Source organism: Thalassophryne amazonica, chromosome 1 (genome assembly GCF_902500255.1).
Source record: "Thalassophryne amazonica chromosome 1, fThaAma1.1, whole genome shotgun sequence".
In the NCBI taxonomy this organism is placed as follows: Eukaryota; Metazoa; Chordata; class Actinopteri; order Batrachoidiformes; family Batrachoididae; genus Thalassophryne; species Thalassophryne amazonica.
The window spans coordinates 60,149,800-60,165,990 of NC_047103.1; the positions used below are offsets into that span (position 1 = coordinate 60,149,800).

The following is a 16,191-nucleotide window of genomic DNA, read 5'->3' on the forward strand; positions in this document are numbered from 1 at the left end:
TTCGCCTGTGAGCACGCCTTGGGAAGGAGGGGTCCCGCCCCCTTGTCGGATTTTCATTGTCTGGAAATGGCGGAATGAAAAGGACTTTTTTCCATCAGAATTTTTTCAGAAGCTGTTAGAGACTGGTACCTGGAAACCATTCGCAAAATTTATCTGGCTTTCGGTGAAAATTTTACGGGCTTCACAGAGAATATGGTCTGTTAGTACAGCTTTAAGGACCCCTTTAAGGACGCTCGGCGCGCCGCGCTCCGGCGACGTGGCACAAGACACCGGACCATTTCTAAACGGATGGCTCTGTGGATACGAGACCGTCGTGTGTTCTTTCTCTGGTTATCACAAGAGCTGGACATCAGCCATTTTCCGGCAGATTTCACTTTTAACAAGAGATTTTGTCATGGAAAGCCGCGCGGAGGCTTCGCGCGTCACGACCGATTCGCTTTGGAAGCGAGACAAAGGAACACCTCCGTTTCGGCATGTCAGAGGACAAGTTTGGACATGTCCAGCTCTCCACAATTTCACTGATACTTACTGGACTGGTAAGCACTGAAAGCCGAGATAGACATGTCCAAACTTGTCCTCTGACACGCCGTAATGGAGGTGTTCCTTTGTTTCGCTTCCAAAGCGAATCGGTCGTGACGCGCGAAGCCTCCGCGTGGCTTTCCATGACAAAATCTCGTTAAAAGTGAAATCTGCCCGAAAATGGCTGATGTCCAGCTCTTGTGATAACCAGAGAAAGAGCAACCAACGGTTTCGTATCCACAGAGCCATCCATTTAGAAATGGTCCGGTGGCTTGTGCCGCGTTGTCGCAGCTCGGAGCGCGGCGCACTGAGCGTCCTTAAAGGGGTCCTTAAAGCTGTACTAACAGACCTTATTCTCTGTGAAGCCCGTAAAATTTTCACCAAAAGCCAGATAAATTTTTCGAATGGTTTCCAGGTACCAGTCTCTAACAGCTTCTGAAAAAATTCTGATGGAAAAAAAGTCCTTTTCATTCCGCCATTTCCAGACAATGAAAATCCGACGAGGGGGCGGGACCACTCCTTCCCAAGGCGTGCTCACAGGCGAATGACGTCACCGACAGGCGTGGAAAAATTCACGCATGCGCATGAGGGTTCAAGCATGTCTGACCTAAAAACATATGAATGAAATCCATATAGTTTTTGAAAAAAATAAAAAGGACTGTTACTTTATTGACAGACCTCGTATGTATTCCTAAAGAAATGTGGGAGCTTTGTTGAAGATCTTTGTCAAAGCTGGCGTGTGAGAACGTTCTGCCTTATAACAAAGCAAGAAGCATCTGTGTGTCTTTCTGTGCATCTGTGGCTCTCATATCTCTCAGAGTGTTTGTGTACTATTAATTTCTTTAATTTCTTTCTTCCGTCTCACCCGCATTTACATGTTAGAGATAGGCATCTAGAGAGTGACTCGTCTTTGTCAGTGATCTTTGTTGAAGCTGGTGTGTGAGAACGTTCCACCTTGTGCCAATAATAATGACTTCAAAATAAAGGTTTTGAAAATTAATTCATATTAAAGTATGCCCATCATCATGCCATGCACAAGCCACATCAGAAAGCTGAGGTCAATCTGACAGAGAGACATGCAAGCCACATACACACACAGACGCATCTTGCTTCATAGCTAGATGTTCCTTTTGGGCTACTGTAGCAACATGGCGGTGCAACATGAAGGAGCCTGTTCCCATGGAGATATGAAGGGCTCATTCAAAGCTTATGAAAAGACATAGATTCATTGCTGCAGGCAATTATACACAAATAATCAGATAGTTATGAATGCAACATTCAATTTATAGTAACAAACTGTTGTGTGGGCTGCCCGAAGAGGAGGTACTGCTGGCCAACACCAGAGGGCGCTCTGCCTGTAGACGGGCTTCAGGCACAGAGTGGGGAGTCCGATAAGGTACTCCATCCTTGTGCCTACTATTCCTGCAGGTTGACCCCGGCTGAAAGGAACTATCACGTCGGCAATCGGGAACTTCTGGCGGTGAAAGAGGCTCTTGAGGAGTGGAGACACCTTTGGAGGGAGCCTCGGTTCCCTTCACGGTTTTCACGGACCATCGGAACCTGGAATACATCCGGACCGCCAAGCGTCTGAACTCCAGGCAAACCCGTTGGTCACTGTTCTTTGGTCGGTTTGACTTCCAGATCATGTATCACCCCGGGACTAAAAACCAACGGTCCAATGCGCTGTCCCGGGTGCATGAAGAGGAAGTCAGGCCAGAGCTGTCGGATCCACCGGACACCATCATCCCCGAGTCCACTGTCATCGCAACCCTCACCTGGGACGTGGAGAAGACCGTCCGGGAGGCCCTGACACGACACCCGGACCCCGGAGATGGACCTAAGAACCGGCTGTACGTCCCACCGGAGGCCAGGGCTGAGGTCTTGGACTTCTGTCACGGTTCGAAGCTCTCCTGTCACCCAGGGGTGCGTAGAACCGTGGCAGTGGTCCGGCCGCGCTTCTGGTGGGCGTCGATGGAGACCGACGTCCGGGAGTACGTCCAGGCCTGCACCACCTGTGCCAGGGGCAAGGCTGATCATAAGAAGGCCCAAGGACTCCTCCAGCCGCTGCCGGTGCCTCGTCGCCCCTGGTCCCACATAAGCCTGGACGTCGTCACGGGTCTCCCTGCGTCCCAGGGTATGATGACCATCCTGACGATAGTGGACCTGGATCGAGTACGCCCATAACAGTCAGGTCTCGTCTGCCACCGGCCTCTCCCCCTTTGAGGCGTGTTTGGGGTACCAGCCCCCATTGTTTCCAGCCGTGGGGGGAGAGGTTGAGGTCCCCTCGGTCCAGGCCCACCTCAGGAGATGCCGTCGAGTATGGCGCACTGTCCGCTCTGCCCTTCTGACAGCCCGGACGAGGGCTAAGGACCATGCAGACCGCCGGCGTTCCCCGGCCCCTGCATACCAGCCCGGGCAGGAATTTGGCTGTCAACTAAGGACATCCCTCTGCAGGTGGACTCCCATAAACTGAAGGACAGATACATCGGACCTTTTCCTATCATCAAAATCCTCAGTCCAGCCGCAGTGAAGCTGCGGTTGCCAGCTTCACTGCGGATCCATCCAGTCTTTCATGTGTCCCGGATTAAGCCGTATCACACCTCCACCCTCTGCACTCCCGGACCAGCGCCGCCCCCTGCCCGGATCATCGATGGTGAGCCTGCGTGGACCATCCGCAGGCTTCTGGACGTACGTCGACGGGGCCGGGGGTTCCAGTATCTGGTGGACTGGGAGGGGTACGGACCCGAAGAACGCTCCTGGGTGAAGCGGAGCTTCATTCTGGACCCGGCCCTCCTGACCGACTTATACGCCCGACACCCCAACAAGCCTGGTCGGGCGCCAGGAGGCGCCCGTTGACGGGGGTGTCCTGTTGTGTGGGCCGCTTGAAGAGGGTGCTCTGCCTGTAGACGGGCTTCAGGCACCAGAGGGCGCAGTTCACCGCGAGGGACCCTGACAGCTGTCCTTCATCATCTCATCTAGCCATCCATAAAAGCCTGGAGCAGACACCACACCCCTGCCGAGAAATCTTCTGAGATACTCAGGTAAACTCTCAGCCGTTTTTGTCTGTTTCAGCTAAGCTTATTGTTGCAACGTACTTTGCTGCTAAGCTCGAAAAGCTGTACTTTATATTCTGAGTTTGCAGACGTTTCAGTACACTTGCAGCTGGTCAGGAGGAGTTGGCGTTTCCACTCCTCAGCTGTTAAGTGAAATCAGGATCTGCACGACTGTGATATTGTGAGAAGTGGGAGGTGGTGTTTTTCTCCCTTCACTATCAGAACTCTGCTGACTGTTTGCTGGGTGTGTGCACACACCCACCCTTGACTGTTTCTGCTTCCTGCCAGCAGTACCCGATCTGACAGCTGGAGACGGTGGTCACCTGGTGACTCGGGACTTGGCGGCTCCGGTGTGTTCCAGATCCGTTGGCAATGGAAATCGTGTGGGTCCAGACTCTTATCTGGACAGGCGTCTCCTATCCTCGAGCCTGCCCACACAACACCAACTATACTAATTGACTGTAGTATTGAATTGTATCTGTATCCGTTGTGCACATTTCACAACATTAAAAGTGTTACTCTTTATTTCCATTGACCGTTCATTTACGCCCCCTGTTGTGGGTCCGTGTCACTACACTTTCACACAACACAAACACCCTTAATTCCTACATACTGTAGCTTTAACGATAATTACTGTCAAACAACTACTGAACCACTGAGAGAGTCACTGGATGGAACATGTTTCCTCACTCAGTCATTCTTAAATTGTTTGATGCAAAACTTAAAAATATCTCCCAGAATACAGAGTGGAGTTGGTGATCTGTACACTGACTCATAAAAATGCAGTAGTCATCCCGCCATTTTCTAACAATTTGCTATGTACTTTTAAAGATGCACTATTACCATTGCTAATTTATATTGTGTGTATTGCAGTTAGTGCATTTTAACTCAAACCATAAATGATACATAATTTCTTGCACGTCTCCACAACCAAACTCAAGTTTTCCTCAATGAACAAAACAAATAAACAAACAACAAAAAAAAATGTAATGGGTGTCTTTGCAAAAGGTGATAAAACCCACATGACAAAGCTAACGTGTTCGCACACCTCAGGTTTGCTTGTACCATAAATGAGAACAAAATTAGGAAGGATGGTAGAACACAAGTCTTCATGAGTCCAAAATAGGCATATAACCCAAAACCCAGAACGTGGACCTGAATCTAATGAGAATGTCTGAATTAATTAGACAAGAACCAAAATGTGACTGACCTGGAAAGAAGCTAAGTTTTAGAGAACAAACACAAGACACACAATCACTTGTTTTCTGCACTCTTCCTTGTTTACATTCTTTGCCTCACAATAACTTTTCCTCCTACTACATGATCACAGTCGCTCGCAGGTCCTTGTATCCAACCAGACCCAAAAGAAAAACAGTAATTCGTTTGTAGGCCCTGAGGCCTGTTGGGGTCATTGCTCATCTCTGGATATGCAGCATGAAGTGGATGAAAGTCTACAGCTCCCCCTGGAGGGGAACCCAGTCTATCACAGGTTATTTCCATCAAAGGCTGGTACCCATTTACTGCTGGGTGGACTGAGGCAATGAAGATGAAGTGTCTTGTCCAAAGACAAATGGGAAGCCTGACCGGGAGTCAAGCCCAGGTCTACATATTGGCAGCCCACCTCCTTATTACACTTGATCGATCAGGTCCAACTGAAAATGATTTATGTCTCCAAACAAACCCAAAACTTAAGAAAGTACAACTGGACATAAATTGAACCCCATGGCACTAAATTAAATTTAGACCTAAATTGACATGGACCCAAGTTCTGTAGAAACAAATGGAACCATTAAGACCTCTAATCAAGAGGAAGAAGTAAGTTCTATACAGGCCCTGAAGCCCGTTGGTGCATGTTTGTCCCTGGATTCTATACTGTGAAGCAGATGACAGTCTACACCTCCTCCTGCATGGGACACCAATCCATCGCACGTTACTTCCCCAGCCAAGGCATTTACAGATAGGTGGACTGAGAATGCAGATGAAGTGTCTCAACACAGACAGGCAGTGTGACCAGGAATCAAACCCAGATCTACATATGGGTAGCCCAACTCCTTATCTCACTGACCTACCCCCGTGACACTAAATGAAATTTGGACATGGACTAACTCAGTTCTTTGGAATCTAATGGAACCATGAAGACCTAATTAAGACCTTAAAAAGTTAAGAACAGACAGTGGATGTAGTGGTTTCTACAACTGGTGAGCCAGCCTCCCAGTCAACGTTCTAAAGTTGAATCATTCTTGTCCTCTCCATCTGTGATGGAGCCCTGTAGTCTGTTATCAGGGTCAGGCAGAGAGCCAGCAGGCTATAGGTTTTCTCCAGGCTGGTACTGCGGCTCCGTGGCGGTGAAATAATCCTCCAGGAAAGACTGGATGTACTCAAACGTGGGTCTCTCATCTGGCTCCTTCTTCCAGCAGAGCTTCATCATCTCGTGAAGAGACTCGGGACAACCTTGAGGGCAGGGCATGCGGTAGCCCCGCTCCACCTGCTCTAGCACCTCCCGGTTCACCATGCCTGAAGATGAGTAGGGGCGGAGACAGTCACAGAAAATAAATTACAAATACAATCACAGAATGCAGAACAACACAATGGATGATCAATGAATGTAGTCTGTCTAATGATGAGCAGGTAATCTCTATATACTAAGCGTGGAGGTCCCATTTTTTGTCCTCAATGTTCTCTGGATCTGCTCACCTCACACATCATCTCTATGCTCTTGATCTTCCCATATCCTTTGTAGTTACGGACACACATCATGGCTCTTTCACAAATCCCCTTAATTGCTCACATTTTGCGGTATATCACAGATCGCTTTCGCCTAGCGAGTATGAATCCGTCCAGCTTCCATGTATGCCATTCAATGCATTGTCACTGAGCACTGCTATTGTTTTTTTTGTCCATATTTCATCAAGGTAGGCCATTGAAAATTATCTGAAGATGTTGTCTAGGGCAAAAACATTCACAGATTCCAAATCTGCCAACACATTTGTGCCAGCTATTATGGTTCAGGTGCAACGGGCCCCGTTTTGATGCCAAAAATAGGGCTCGGGCAACCCCCCCGCCAAAAACCATAAATCCAGTATAGTTTTGTGAAAGCATTGCTTCTTGATTATTGCAAACAAATGTCAGCATGTTTTTATTACACTTTCTTTCCAGTTTTGCCTTGAATTTGCCGTGCATTCTCATAATTTATTATAATCTGTCATTCCCATCATACTTCAGTATAGACTAGGTGGTGCTGTTACTGCTGCAAATGTCTTTTACTGCCACCTGATGTTGTGATAGATAGATACATTTTATTGACAACTTCATAACATAATCAGAAAAAACTAAAAGTTACATCCATTTTTATTACACTACATACACTACAGAGTCAGTCATTTCATAATTATTAGGACTTAAAAAAGATGACGTTTAACCTTCTTAAATAAGGGCTCAGTGTGTCTGTTATAGCTGCTACTTCAAAATGCTTTGAAAGCATTATTTTGGAAGTTAATACATATATACACTCAACACAAATATAAATGCAACACTTTTGGTTTTGCTCCCATTTTGTATGAGATGAACTCAAAGATCTAAAAGTTTTTCCACATACACAATATCACCATTTCCCTCAAATATTGTTCACAAACCAGTCTAAATCTGTGATAGTGAGCACTTCTCCTTTGCTGAGATAATCCATCCCACTTCACAGGTGTGCCATATCAAGATGCTGATTAGACACCATGATTAGTGCACAGTTGTGCCTTAGACTACCCACAATAAAAGGCCACTTTGAAAGGTGCAGTTTTATCACACAGCACAATGCCACAGATGTCGCAAGATTTGAGGGAGTGTGCAATTGGCATGCTGACAGCAGGAATGTCAACCAGAGCTGTTGCTCGTGTATTGAATGTTCATTTCTCTACCATAAGCCGTCTCCAAAGGCGTTTCAGAGAATTTGGCAGTACATCCAACCAGCTTCACAACCGCAGACCACGTGTAACCACACCAGCCCAGGACCTCCACATCCAGCATGTTCACCTCCAAGATCGTCTGAGACCAGCCACTCGGACAGCTGCTGAAACAATCGGTTTGCATAACCAAAGAATTTCTGCACAAACTGTCAGAAACCGTCTCAGGGAAGCTCATCTGCATGCTCGTCGTCCTCATCGGGGTCTCGACCTGACTCCAGTTCGTCATCGTAACCGACTTGAGTGGGCAAATGCTCACATTCGCTGGCATTTGGCACGTTGGAGAGGTGTTCTCTTCACGGATGAATCCCGGTTCACACTGTCCAGGGCAGATGGCAGACAGCGTGTGTGGCGTCGTGTGGGTGAGCGGTTTTCTGATGTCAATGTTGTGGATCGAGTGGCCCATGGTGGCGGTGGGGTTATGGTATGGGCAGGCGTCTATTATGGACGAAGAACACAGGTGCATTTTATTAATGGCATTTTGAATGCACAGAGATACCGTGACGAGATCCTGAGGCCCATTGTTGTGCCATCCAAGAACATCACCTCATGTTGCAGCAGGATAATGCACGGCCCCATGTTGCAAGGATCTGTACACAATTCTTGGAAGCTGAAAATGTCCCAGTTCTTGCATGGCCGGCATACTCACCGGACATGTCACCCATTGAGCATGTTTGGGAAGGTCTGGACCGGCGTATACAACAGCGTGTACCAGTTCCTGCCAATATCCAGCAACTTCGCACAGCCATTGAAGAGGAGTGGACCAACATTCCACAGGCCACAATTGACAACCTGATCAACTCTATGCGAAGGAGATGTGTTGCACTGAATGAGGCAAATGGTGGTCACACCAGATACTGACTGGTATCCCCCCCCCCAATAAAACAAAACTGCACCTTTCAGAGTGGCCTTTTATTGTGGACAGTCTAAGGCACACCTGTGCACTAATCATGGTGTCTAATCAGCATCTTGATATGGCACACCTGTGAGGTGGGATGGATTATTTCAGCAAAGGAGAAGTGCTCACCATCACAGATTTAGACTGGTTTGTGAACAATATTTGAGGGAAATGGTGATATTGTGTATGTGGAAAAAGTTTTAGATCTTTGAGTTCATCTCATACAAAATGGGAGCAAAACCAAAAGTGTTGCGTTTATATTTTTGTTGAGTGTACATTAATCAGTATACTGCTGCACACTTTCCCAGGTCAGTGACTCACGATTAGTAGACTCTTACTTCACCGTCCGAATCCCTCAAATAATTCACATGTACGATGAGTAAAATCAATGTGACAACTGTGTCACGTTATAGGCTGTAAACAATAAATCCATGTACCGTACAATATTCTCATACCTGTGCGGGTAACATGAACAGTAATGTGCAAAACCTTTAGGCACACTGCATTAAGTCCATTGTTTAAAACAATGCCTACCATGTGGTGTTAATGAGTTATCAAATTCATAACAAAAATCATTTCATTGTAATTATTAATCAGTTTTATGTACTGAACCCAAACCAAATCGAATCACCGTATCTCCTGACCATGAGGTAGCCAAAAATCTGAACTCGTATGTTCACTTTTTCATTTGTGCTAAATGTTCACATGTAAAATTTATTTGAAATCCCATGGAAAAAGAAAACATGAGCGCTTGTAGAAAAAATCTGAACTTGTACTTTCAATTTCAGTAGCAAAAAGTACTGACAAACTCAAGGATCCTTCGAAGAGACTTGACACCAAAGACATGCAGTCAATTCAATTTCAATTTATTAACTTATATAGCGCCAAATCACGACAAAGTCGCCCCAAGGCGCTTCACATAATTCACAACAACACAAATTAATCTAAATCAAAATTAAAAGCAAGAAAAGCACAGTAAAAAGATAAAATACAGTAGAATAAAAAGAAATTACAAAGCAAACACAGATTAAAAAATGAATGATAAGACAGTCTAAAAAAGTGGGTCTTCAGTCTTGATTTAAAAATCTCCACCGTGTCAGACTGCCGAATAACAGCAGGTAGATCATTCCAAAGAGCCGGACCACGGTAGGAGAAGGCTCTATACCCCACAGACTTTTTGTTCATCCTCGGAACACACAGAAGCCCTGCGCCCTGCGAACGCAAAGGCCTCGCAGGTACGTAGGGCTTAACCAAGTCCGCCAGGTAGGAAGGTGCCAGTCCATGAACAATTTTATAAACCAACAATAAAACTTTAAAATCCGATCTGGCAGAAACCGGTAGCCAATGAAGGGATGCCAGAATGGGAGTAATGTGGTCAAACCTTCTACTTTGTGTCAAAAGCCTGCTAGCAGCATTCTGTACCAACTGAAGTCCTCAAATGCTAGACTGCGGCAGGCCAGAAAATAAAGCATTACAACAATCCAATCTAGAAGAGACAAACGCATGAATCAGAGTCTCAGCATCAGCCATAGACAGGATGGGGCGAATCTTTGCTATATTTCTCAGATGAAAGAAAGCAGTCCTCGTAATGTCCCTAATGTGGAGGTCAAAGGGCAACGTAGGATCAAAGATTACCCCAAGGTTCCTCACTTTGTCAGTATGATGTATAACACATGAACCTAGGTTAAGCGCCAGCTGATTGATGCCGATGTCTTGCTGGACCAAGAACCATCATTTCAGTCTTATCAGAGTTCAAAAGTAGAAAGTTGGTAGACATCCAACTTCTCACTGCTGCAAGACAGTCCTGTAAAGATTTTATGTGGACAGGATTTCCAGCAGCTATCGGCATATACAACTGAGTATCATCAGCATAACAATGAAAAGCAACCCCGAAACGCCGCAAAATGTTCCCAAGGGGTGCCATATACAGGGAAAAAAGCAGGGGACCCAGAACGGATCCCTGTGGAACCCTGAACTTCATGCCCTTAAAGTCAGAGGTAGTGTCATTGCACAAAACACAATGGGAACGACCAGACAGATAAGACGTCAGCCATGCAAGAGCAGTTCCAGTAATCCCAAAACAGTTTTCTAGCCTATCAAGTAAAATATGATGATCAACTGTGTCAAACGCAGCACTGAGATCCAACAACACCAATGCTGTAGTAGTATCTGAGTCCATTGCTCGCAGAAGATCATTAACTACTTTAATAAGTGCTGTTTCTGTGGAGTGATGTCTTCTAAAAGCAGACTGCAGTGGCTCAAAAAGGTCATTCTCAGTAAGATAGTCCACAAGCTGCCGCGAAACCACTTTTTCCAGAATTTTAGAGCAGAATGATAGATTTGATATCGGCCTATAATTTTTCAATACACCAGGATCAAGATTAGATTTCTTGAGTAGTGGTTTAACCACGGCAGATTTAAAACAATTCGGAACAGATCCAGAGTTTAAAGAAAGGTTAACAATTTCCAGCACAGTCGGCCCAAGAATGGGCCAAAGATTCTTAAACAACTTTGTTGGTATAGGATCAAAAAACAAGTTGTGCTTCTAGTAGACATCACGAGTTTCGTCAGCACACCTTGTGAGATACTGTTAAATTCCCCCAGCTCAGTAGCTGAATACAATGATTGGACCAAAGTATGCTGAGATCTGCTCAACCTAATATCTTCTATTTTCTTTTCGAAATAGTCCAGAAAGTCCTGTGCTGAAAAAGGAGAACGACCAACAGGTGGCTGTCCATGAATAAGAAATGCCACCGTATCAAACAAGAACTTTGAGTTATGCTTGTTTTTGTTGATCAATTCAGAATAATACGCCTGCTTCGTAGCCAATAAAGCATGCTTATAATCTAAAATAGCTTCACGCCACGCAAGGTGAAACACCTCAAGTTTGGAACTACGCCATTTCCGTTCCAACCCTCTAGCCTTCTGCCTAAGGTCACGCAAATAACTGTTGAACCAAGGTGTCTGTGCTTTGGGAAGGCGTGGCTTTAGTAGAGGAGGCGCAATCTTATCAAGTGTGGTTTTTAGCACTAAATTCAGGCTATCCGCAAGACTGTCTACCGACTGAAAATTCATCAAGCTTGAAGTTAGGATTTCAGGTAGTCTCGCTTCGAGTTCAGACAAAGCTGAAGGTTTAATTTGTTGCCGCAATGATAGGCAAGGTTGTTGCTCCACTAAACGCGGCAGCGTAATTGTAAACCTAATAAGCGAGTGGTCAGAGACCGCTGATGCAAGAGGCAGGATGTCGATATTTGTGACAGCAAGGCCACATGCAAGAACCAAATCCAGAGTATTACCACTGATATGCGTTGAACCATGAATGAACTGCCGAAATCCTAGTGCATCCATGATTTCCATAAATTATTTACTGAGGGGATCAGAGGGCTTATTTATATGAATGTTAAAGTCACCAATAATCAAAATGTTGTCCACACTAGTTGAAAGAGTAGAGATGAATGCACCAAATTTATCTAAAAAAAATCAGAATATGGGCCAGGAAGCCTATAGACAGTAACAATATAACATAGCTGATTTCCAGTTTTATGACCTTGACAGTACTTAGCATCATGGGCATAACGGAGAATCAGATGCTCAAATGAATTATATTTCTGACCCCCAACAGTTACTAAAGTCAATTAGTAAGTCGTTACCTTAAGCCCAGTATAAATGCTGAGATTTCAGCAATCTTCTAAACTCACTGTAAGCCACTTGGTGCAACATGGTCTAACTCCAAATTTGATGAGTGTAGACTGTACGATGTAACAGGGAATTGGGAGAAACACTCAGACTGAAATGTCATCGAGTCACCCTAAACAACCAAGACAACAGAACAAGAAGCTTGGATTTGCCATTATACCACACAAAATGTGTCAAAACAAGCCTATACTCAGCTAAGGTCCCCTGCCTATTATGGTGATACGGAATGGTAACAAATTAAACAAATAAGCATGAACGGATGCATGGCGTCCATTTCAACGGTTCCCCTATTTCATGGTGGGAGACAGTGAAAAATGAGTGGAAAAAAGCCAAGTAAAACAGAAAAGAGTAGTTTTCAATTCATTTTTATGAGTGACCTTGACCCTAAGGCCCAAGGTCAAATGCAGTTGGCTCAAGAGAGCTGGGATGAATGATTTGCTGTTGGTGTTCAATGCAAATTTAGGTTTAGATGAGAAATTTGGTGCTGAAAAGGCAAAATATACCCAAAAAGTTATATTTTTATCCATTTGTATGTTTGACCTTGACCCTAAAGTTCAAGGTCAGATGTAGTGTGCTAAAGGGAGTCAGGATACATGATTTGCTATAGGTCTTCAATACAAACATAGGCTCTAGAATTGATATTTGGAGAGAAAAAGTGGTATGTTGGTGTTAGACGGTGGGTGTCTTTGTCGGCCGTTATCTTAGATGACCTTGGTAATCCGGGTCAAGGTCATATGTGCAGCTGTCACATTTGTGTCCATTTATAATATGCAAAGTAATGTCTCCGCAAGGGGCAACAGGGAAATGTAGGGCTCTCAAAATGTGACATGCATGAACGGATGGATGCACACACGGACACATGGAGTCAGATTCAATGGTCCCCCCTTATTTCATGGTGGGGGACAAAAAAATCTATTTCTTTCATTTAATTATTGTTCCATCCACAATACTTAAGCCAAATGGTTAATAATTGTGCTGCGTTCTGTCAGTAGGACACACACAAAGTGTGCACACAGAGCGCACACAGACATCTGTGTGTTCCACTGTTGCAAACAGCTAGGTGGGTGCACTGCACACACAGCTGTCTGTGTGCACTCTGTGTGCACAGTTGTTTGTGTGTAGTCTGTGCACACAGTTGTGTGGATGTGTTCAACCAGAAAATCAGTGAGTCACAGGCAGTTATACATCATCCCACAGTCTGTGATGTGTGTGTGTTTACTTGTGTGACACAAAGTGACACATCAATGACTGCAATGATAATGAGTCACACCAAAATGTACTGTGTTCCACTTGTTACGCATGGAGACATTTATTCTAAAAGAAACAAGCACAAAGTAAACTGTTATCTCTTTAAATATGGCTGACATTTACAATGAATTATTATTTTTTTATTGTCTACAAAGATGAGGAAGCTTCTCTGCTCCTGCAACAAGAGTCTGTCAAGTTCACAGGGCTGTGAAATGAAAATTGTGAAATCCAAGGAAAATTTCGGGGGGGGGGTTGGTATACAGCTCCCCAGGAACCGGGGTCTAGGGCCTTGTGGGGCCCCAGAATTACATTTTTATCTAATGATACTTTTTCAGCATCTCAAAATTAGTGGATATTTACATGATCCTATATTCAACCTTTTATTTGACCTGTCAATGATGATGTTGAAATAACAGAATATGACATGGAAGTAGGACCTGGAATGATTTTGCTTTTAACTGTAAACCAAATTATGCATTAACTCAGAACAATTAAACTACATGAAATTTATGAAGACTGAAAAGACTTACAGCATTTCAAAAACCACAGCTAAAGCTTGTAGAATATTTGGAAAATCATGGTAAAATATCAATAACATACCTTATAGTAAAAAGTCATTTATATTCTTGTGTAAATTCATGCAGCCTAAATCCATTCAAAGCCACAATGTCTTTTTTTACAATAAAAGAAAGTCTAGATTAGTGAAAAAAGTCACATAATCTTGTCTAAAATCCTGTTTGAACAGCAGAATGTTTATTTTCCAGGGAGAGAAAAATTCTTACCGTTTTTCCTGAGAGGGCACAGTTCACTTTTCCCATTTCTTTTATCTTTCAGGTGTGTTGATGAAGCCAGCAATGATTCCACGGATTCTTGTGCTTATAAGACTTTTTCAAACAGTCTTTCTCGCCATCGTCTCTCTGTGCGACATCGGTCCGTGACACAGACATGCTGCATAAATCTTCTTTTAAAAACTTGAAAGCTCTAAAAGTTTGGGATGTCCACATGCTAAGTTTAGCTTAAGCGCCGCACAGGAGCCACACAGCGTCACCGCAGCACCCAACCTGTCCTGCTTTACGACAACTGCCGTAACAGCTACGCTTTGAGTGGCATTTTTCCTCCGCGAAACTCCGCAGATCTGAGGAAACTGATTTGTATCTGTAACACACAGATCAGTGTCCGCGGACTTATAAAACTTACACAATGTCGTAAAAAAAGAGAATGCTTTGCGATAAGCATTTTAAAAACTCAGTGATGTTCACGATTAAAGAGTACAACACTAACACCCCCCCCATGATGAAATCCGCGGATCCGTGGCGTTTTCACAGCCCTGAGTTACATAAGTTGATGGCAAGGTTTCAAACTCAGAAAGTACAGATGCTAAATTTCATTTTGAGTTGATAAATTGTGTTATGTGCAAACCTTGTTATGTGTCGGACGCAGCTCGGAGAACCGACCAGCGTTTGAAGGACCCAGTATGAAATAAGCAGAGCACGGTACAAAGGCTAACTGAATTTAATACATAACAGTGATACAAAAAATAACAAAAGAAAGTGCGGTCTGGCGTGGTGCGCTCCCAGCAGCGCTAATGGTCCGGAGCCAGAAGCTGTTCGGACCCAAGGACCCCGCCGACACCCCCCAGGTGGCCACAACAAACCGAGTCTGTGAAAGAAGGAACCATTATGTGAGTCCACACTCTACACACAGAGAGAACACTTAAAGGTGTACAAACAGCAAACACTTCCTGGCTTGATTACTAATCAGCTTCCCAACCTGCAGGCATGGAACATCCAGTTCACAAAACTCCACTGCAGTGGAAGCCGATACATGACTAACATACAGCTCAATATAAAAAGGTGTGAGGGACACCACATTTACTGACTGTATAAATGTTAGTCACAAAATCTAACGTACCTCAGGAAGTGTGCTGACGAGCGTGAGACCTCACCCCCTCCTCTTTCACAGACCGTGCATCAAACCCTGGACGTTCTCTGCATCCACTGATGATGAGATGGCTCCCGAGACGACGATCTCACCCGTCTGGTCACAAGGTCGAGTCTCTGGCAAATACACACTGTATACTCCAGTCTTAAATGCCACCATGTTCCAATCCATATAGATGCACCTCAGCTGTGAGTCCTGACGAGCCGCAGGTGATCAGGGTGAGGTCCTGATAACCTCAGCAACACAGCCACTCAGTCCCAAATGCAAGCCACCTGGAAGGAAAAACAAAAGACAGAAACAAAAAGGCAGCCAGGCCCCCCAGCCATACAACAAACCTCGCCTATTTGAATGTTCCCTCCCACAGTTCTGCACACTTGGACAAACTGTTCCTGTCACTGAGCAGCAAGTAGCTGGAACTGAGTCCTATTAAGAATAATCTTTGCAAGTACATTCCCTGGCACAGAAAGCAGTGTGATACCCCGATACTCGTTGCAATTCATGTGATCACCCTTTCCTTTCCAGACTGGGACAAAAAGTCCTTTTTTCCTGTCTGCAGGGATAAAACAGGAAAGCAGCAAACTCTCACATATAAGAAGCCTGTACCTTGGATAATTAATTCATGTTTGTGCCGAGCTGTGTTCTCTTGATGCCCAACATCACCTTGTGTGAAGGTGCTGTAAAACTCCCAGGGCGAAAGCAGTTTGACAGTTGGTTATAAACAACAGTGATGTTCAGGCTACTGATTGCTGCGCTCCAGATGGTTTTATCTTATTTCAGCTGTCCATGGGTGTCCCATGCAGAGAATAAACAACCAGGACAGACAGCTTCAGCCATCTTCAGACATTAAGAGCACAATGATTTGTTGTGAATCGCCACCTTCTGC

At 44.7% G+C, this 16,191-nt stretch overlaps 1 protein-coding gene across 2 annotated transcripts in view; it reads right to left on the bottom strand.

Moving 5' to 3' along the window:
- Window positions 1-5,507: 5,507 nt before the first annotated feature.
- The window catches only part of LOC117510929 (tyrosine-protein kinase yes-like), a 141,140-nt gene continuing 130,456 nt past the window's right edge, over window positions 5,508-16,191 (bottom strand). For both annotated transcript variants that reach the window (XM_034170855.1, XM_034170861.1), the window contains exon 12: window positions 5,508-6,086. In XM_034170855.1, coding sequence (XP_034026746.1) covers window positions 5,878-6,086 — 209 coding nt within the window. In that variant the 3' untranslated portion in view covers window positions 5,508-5,877. The remainder of the gene's footprint in view (window positions 6,087-16,191) is intronic.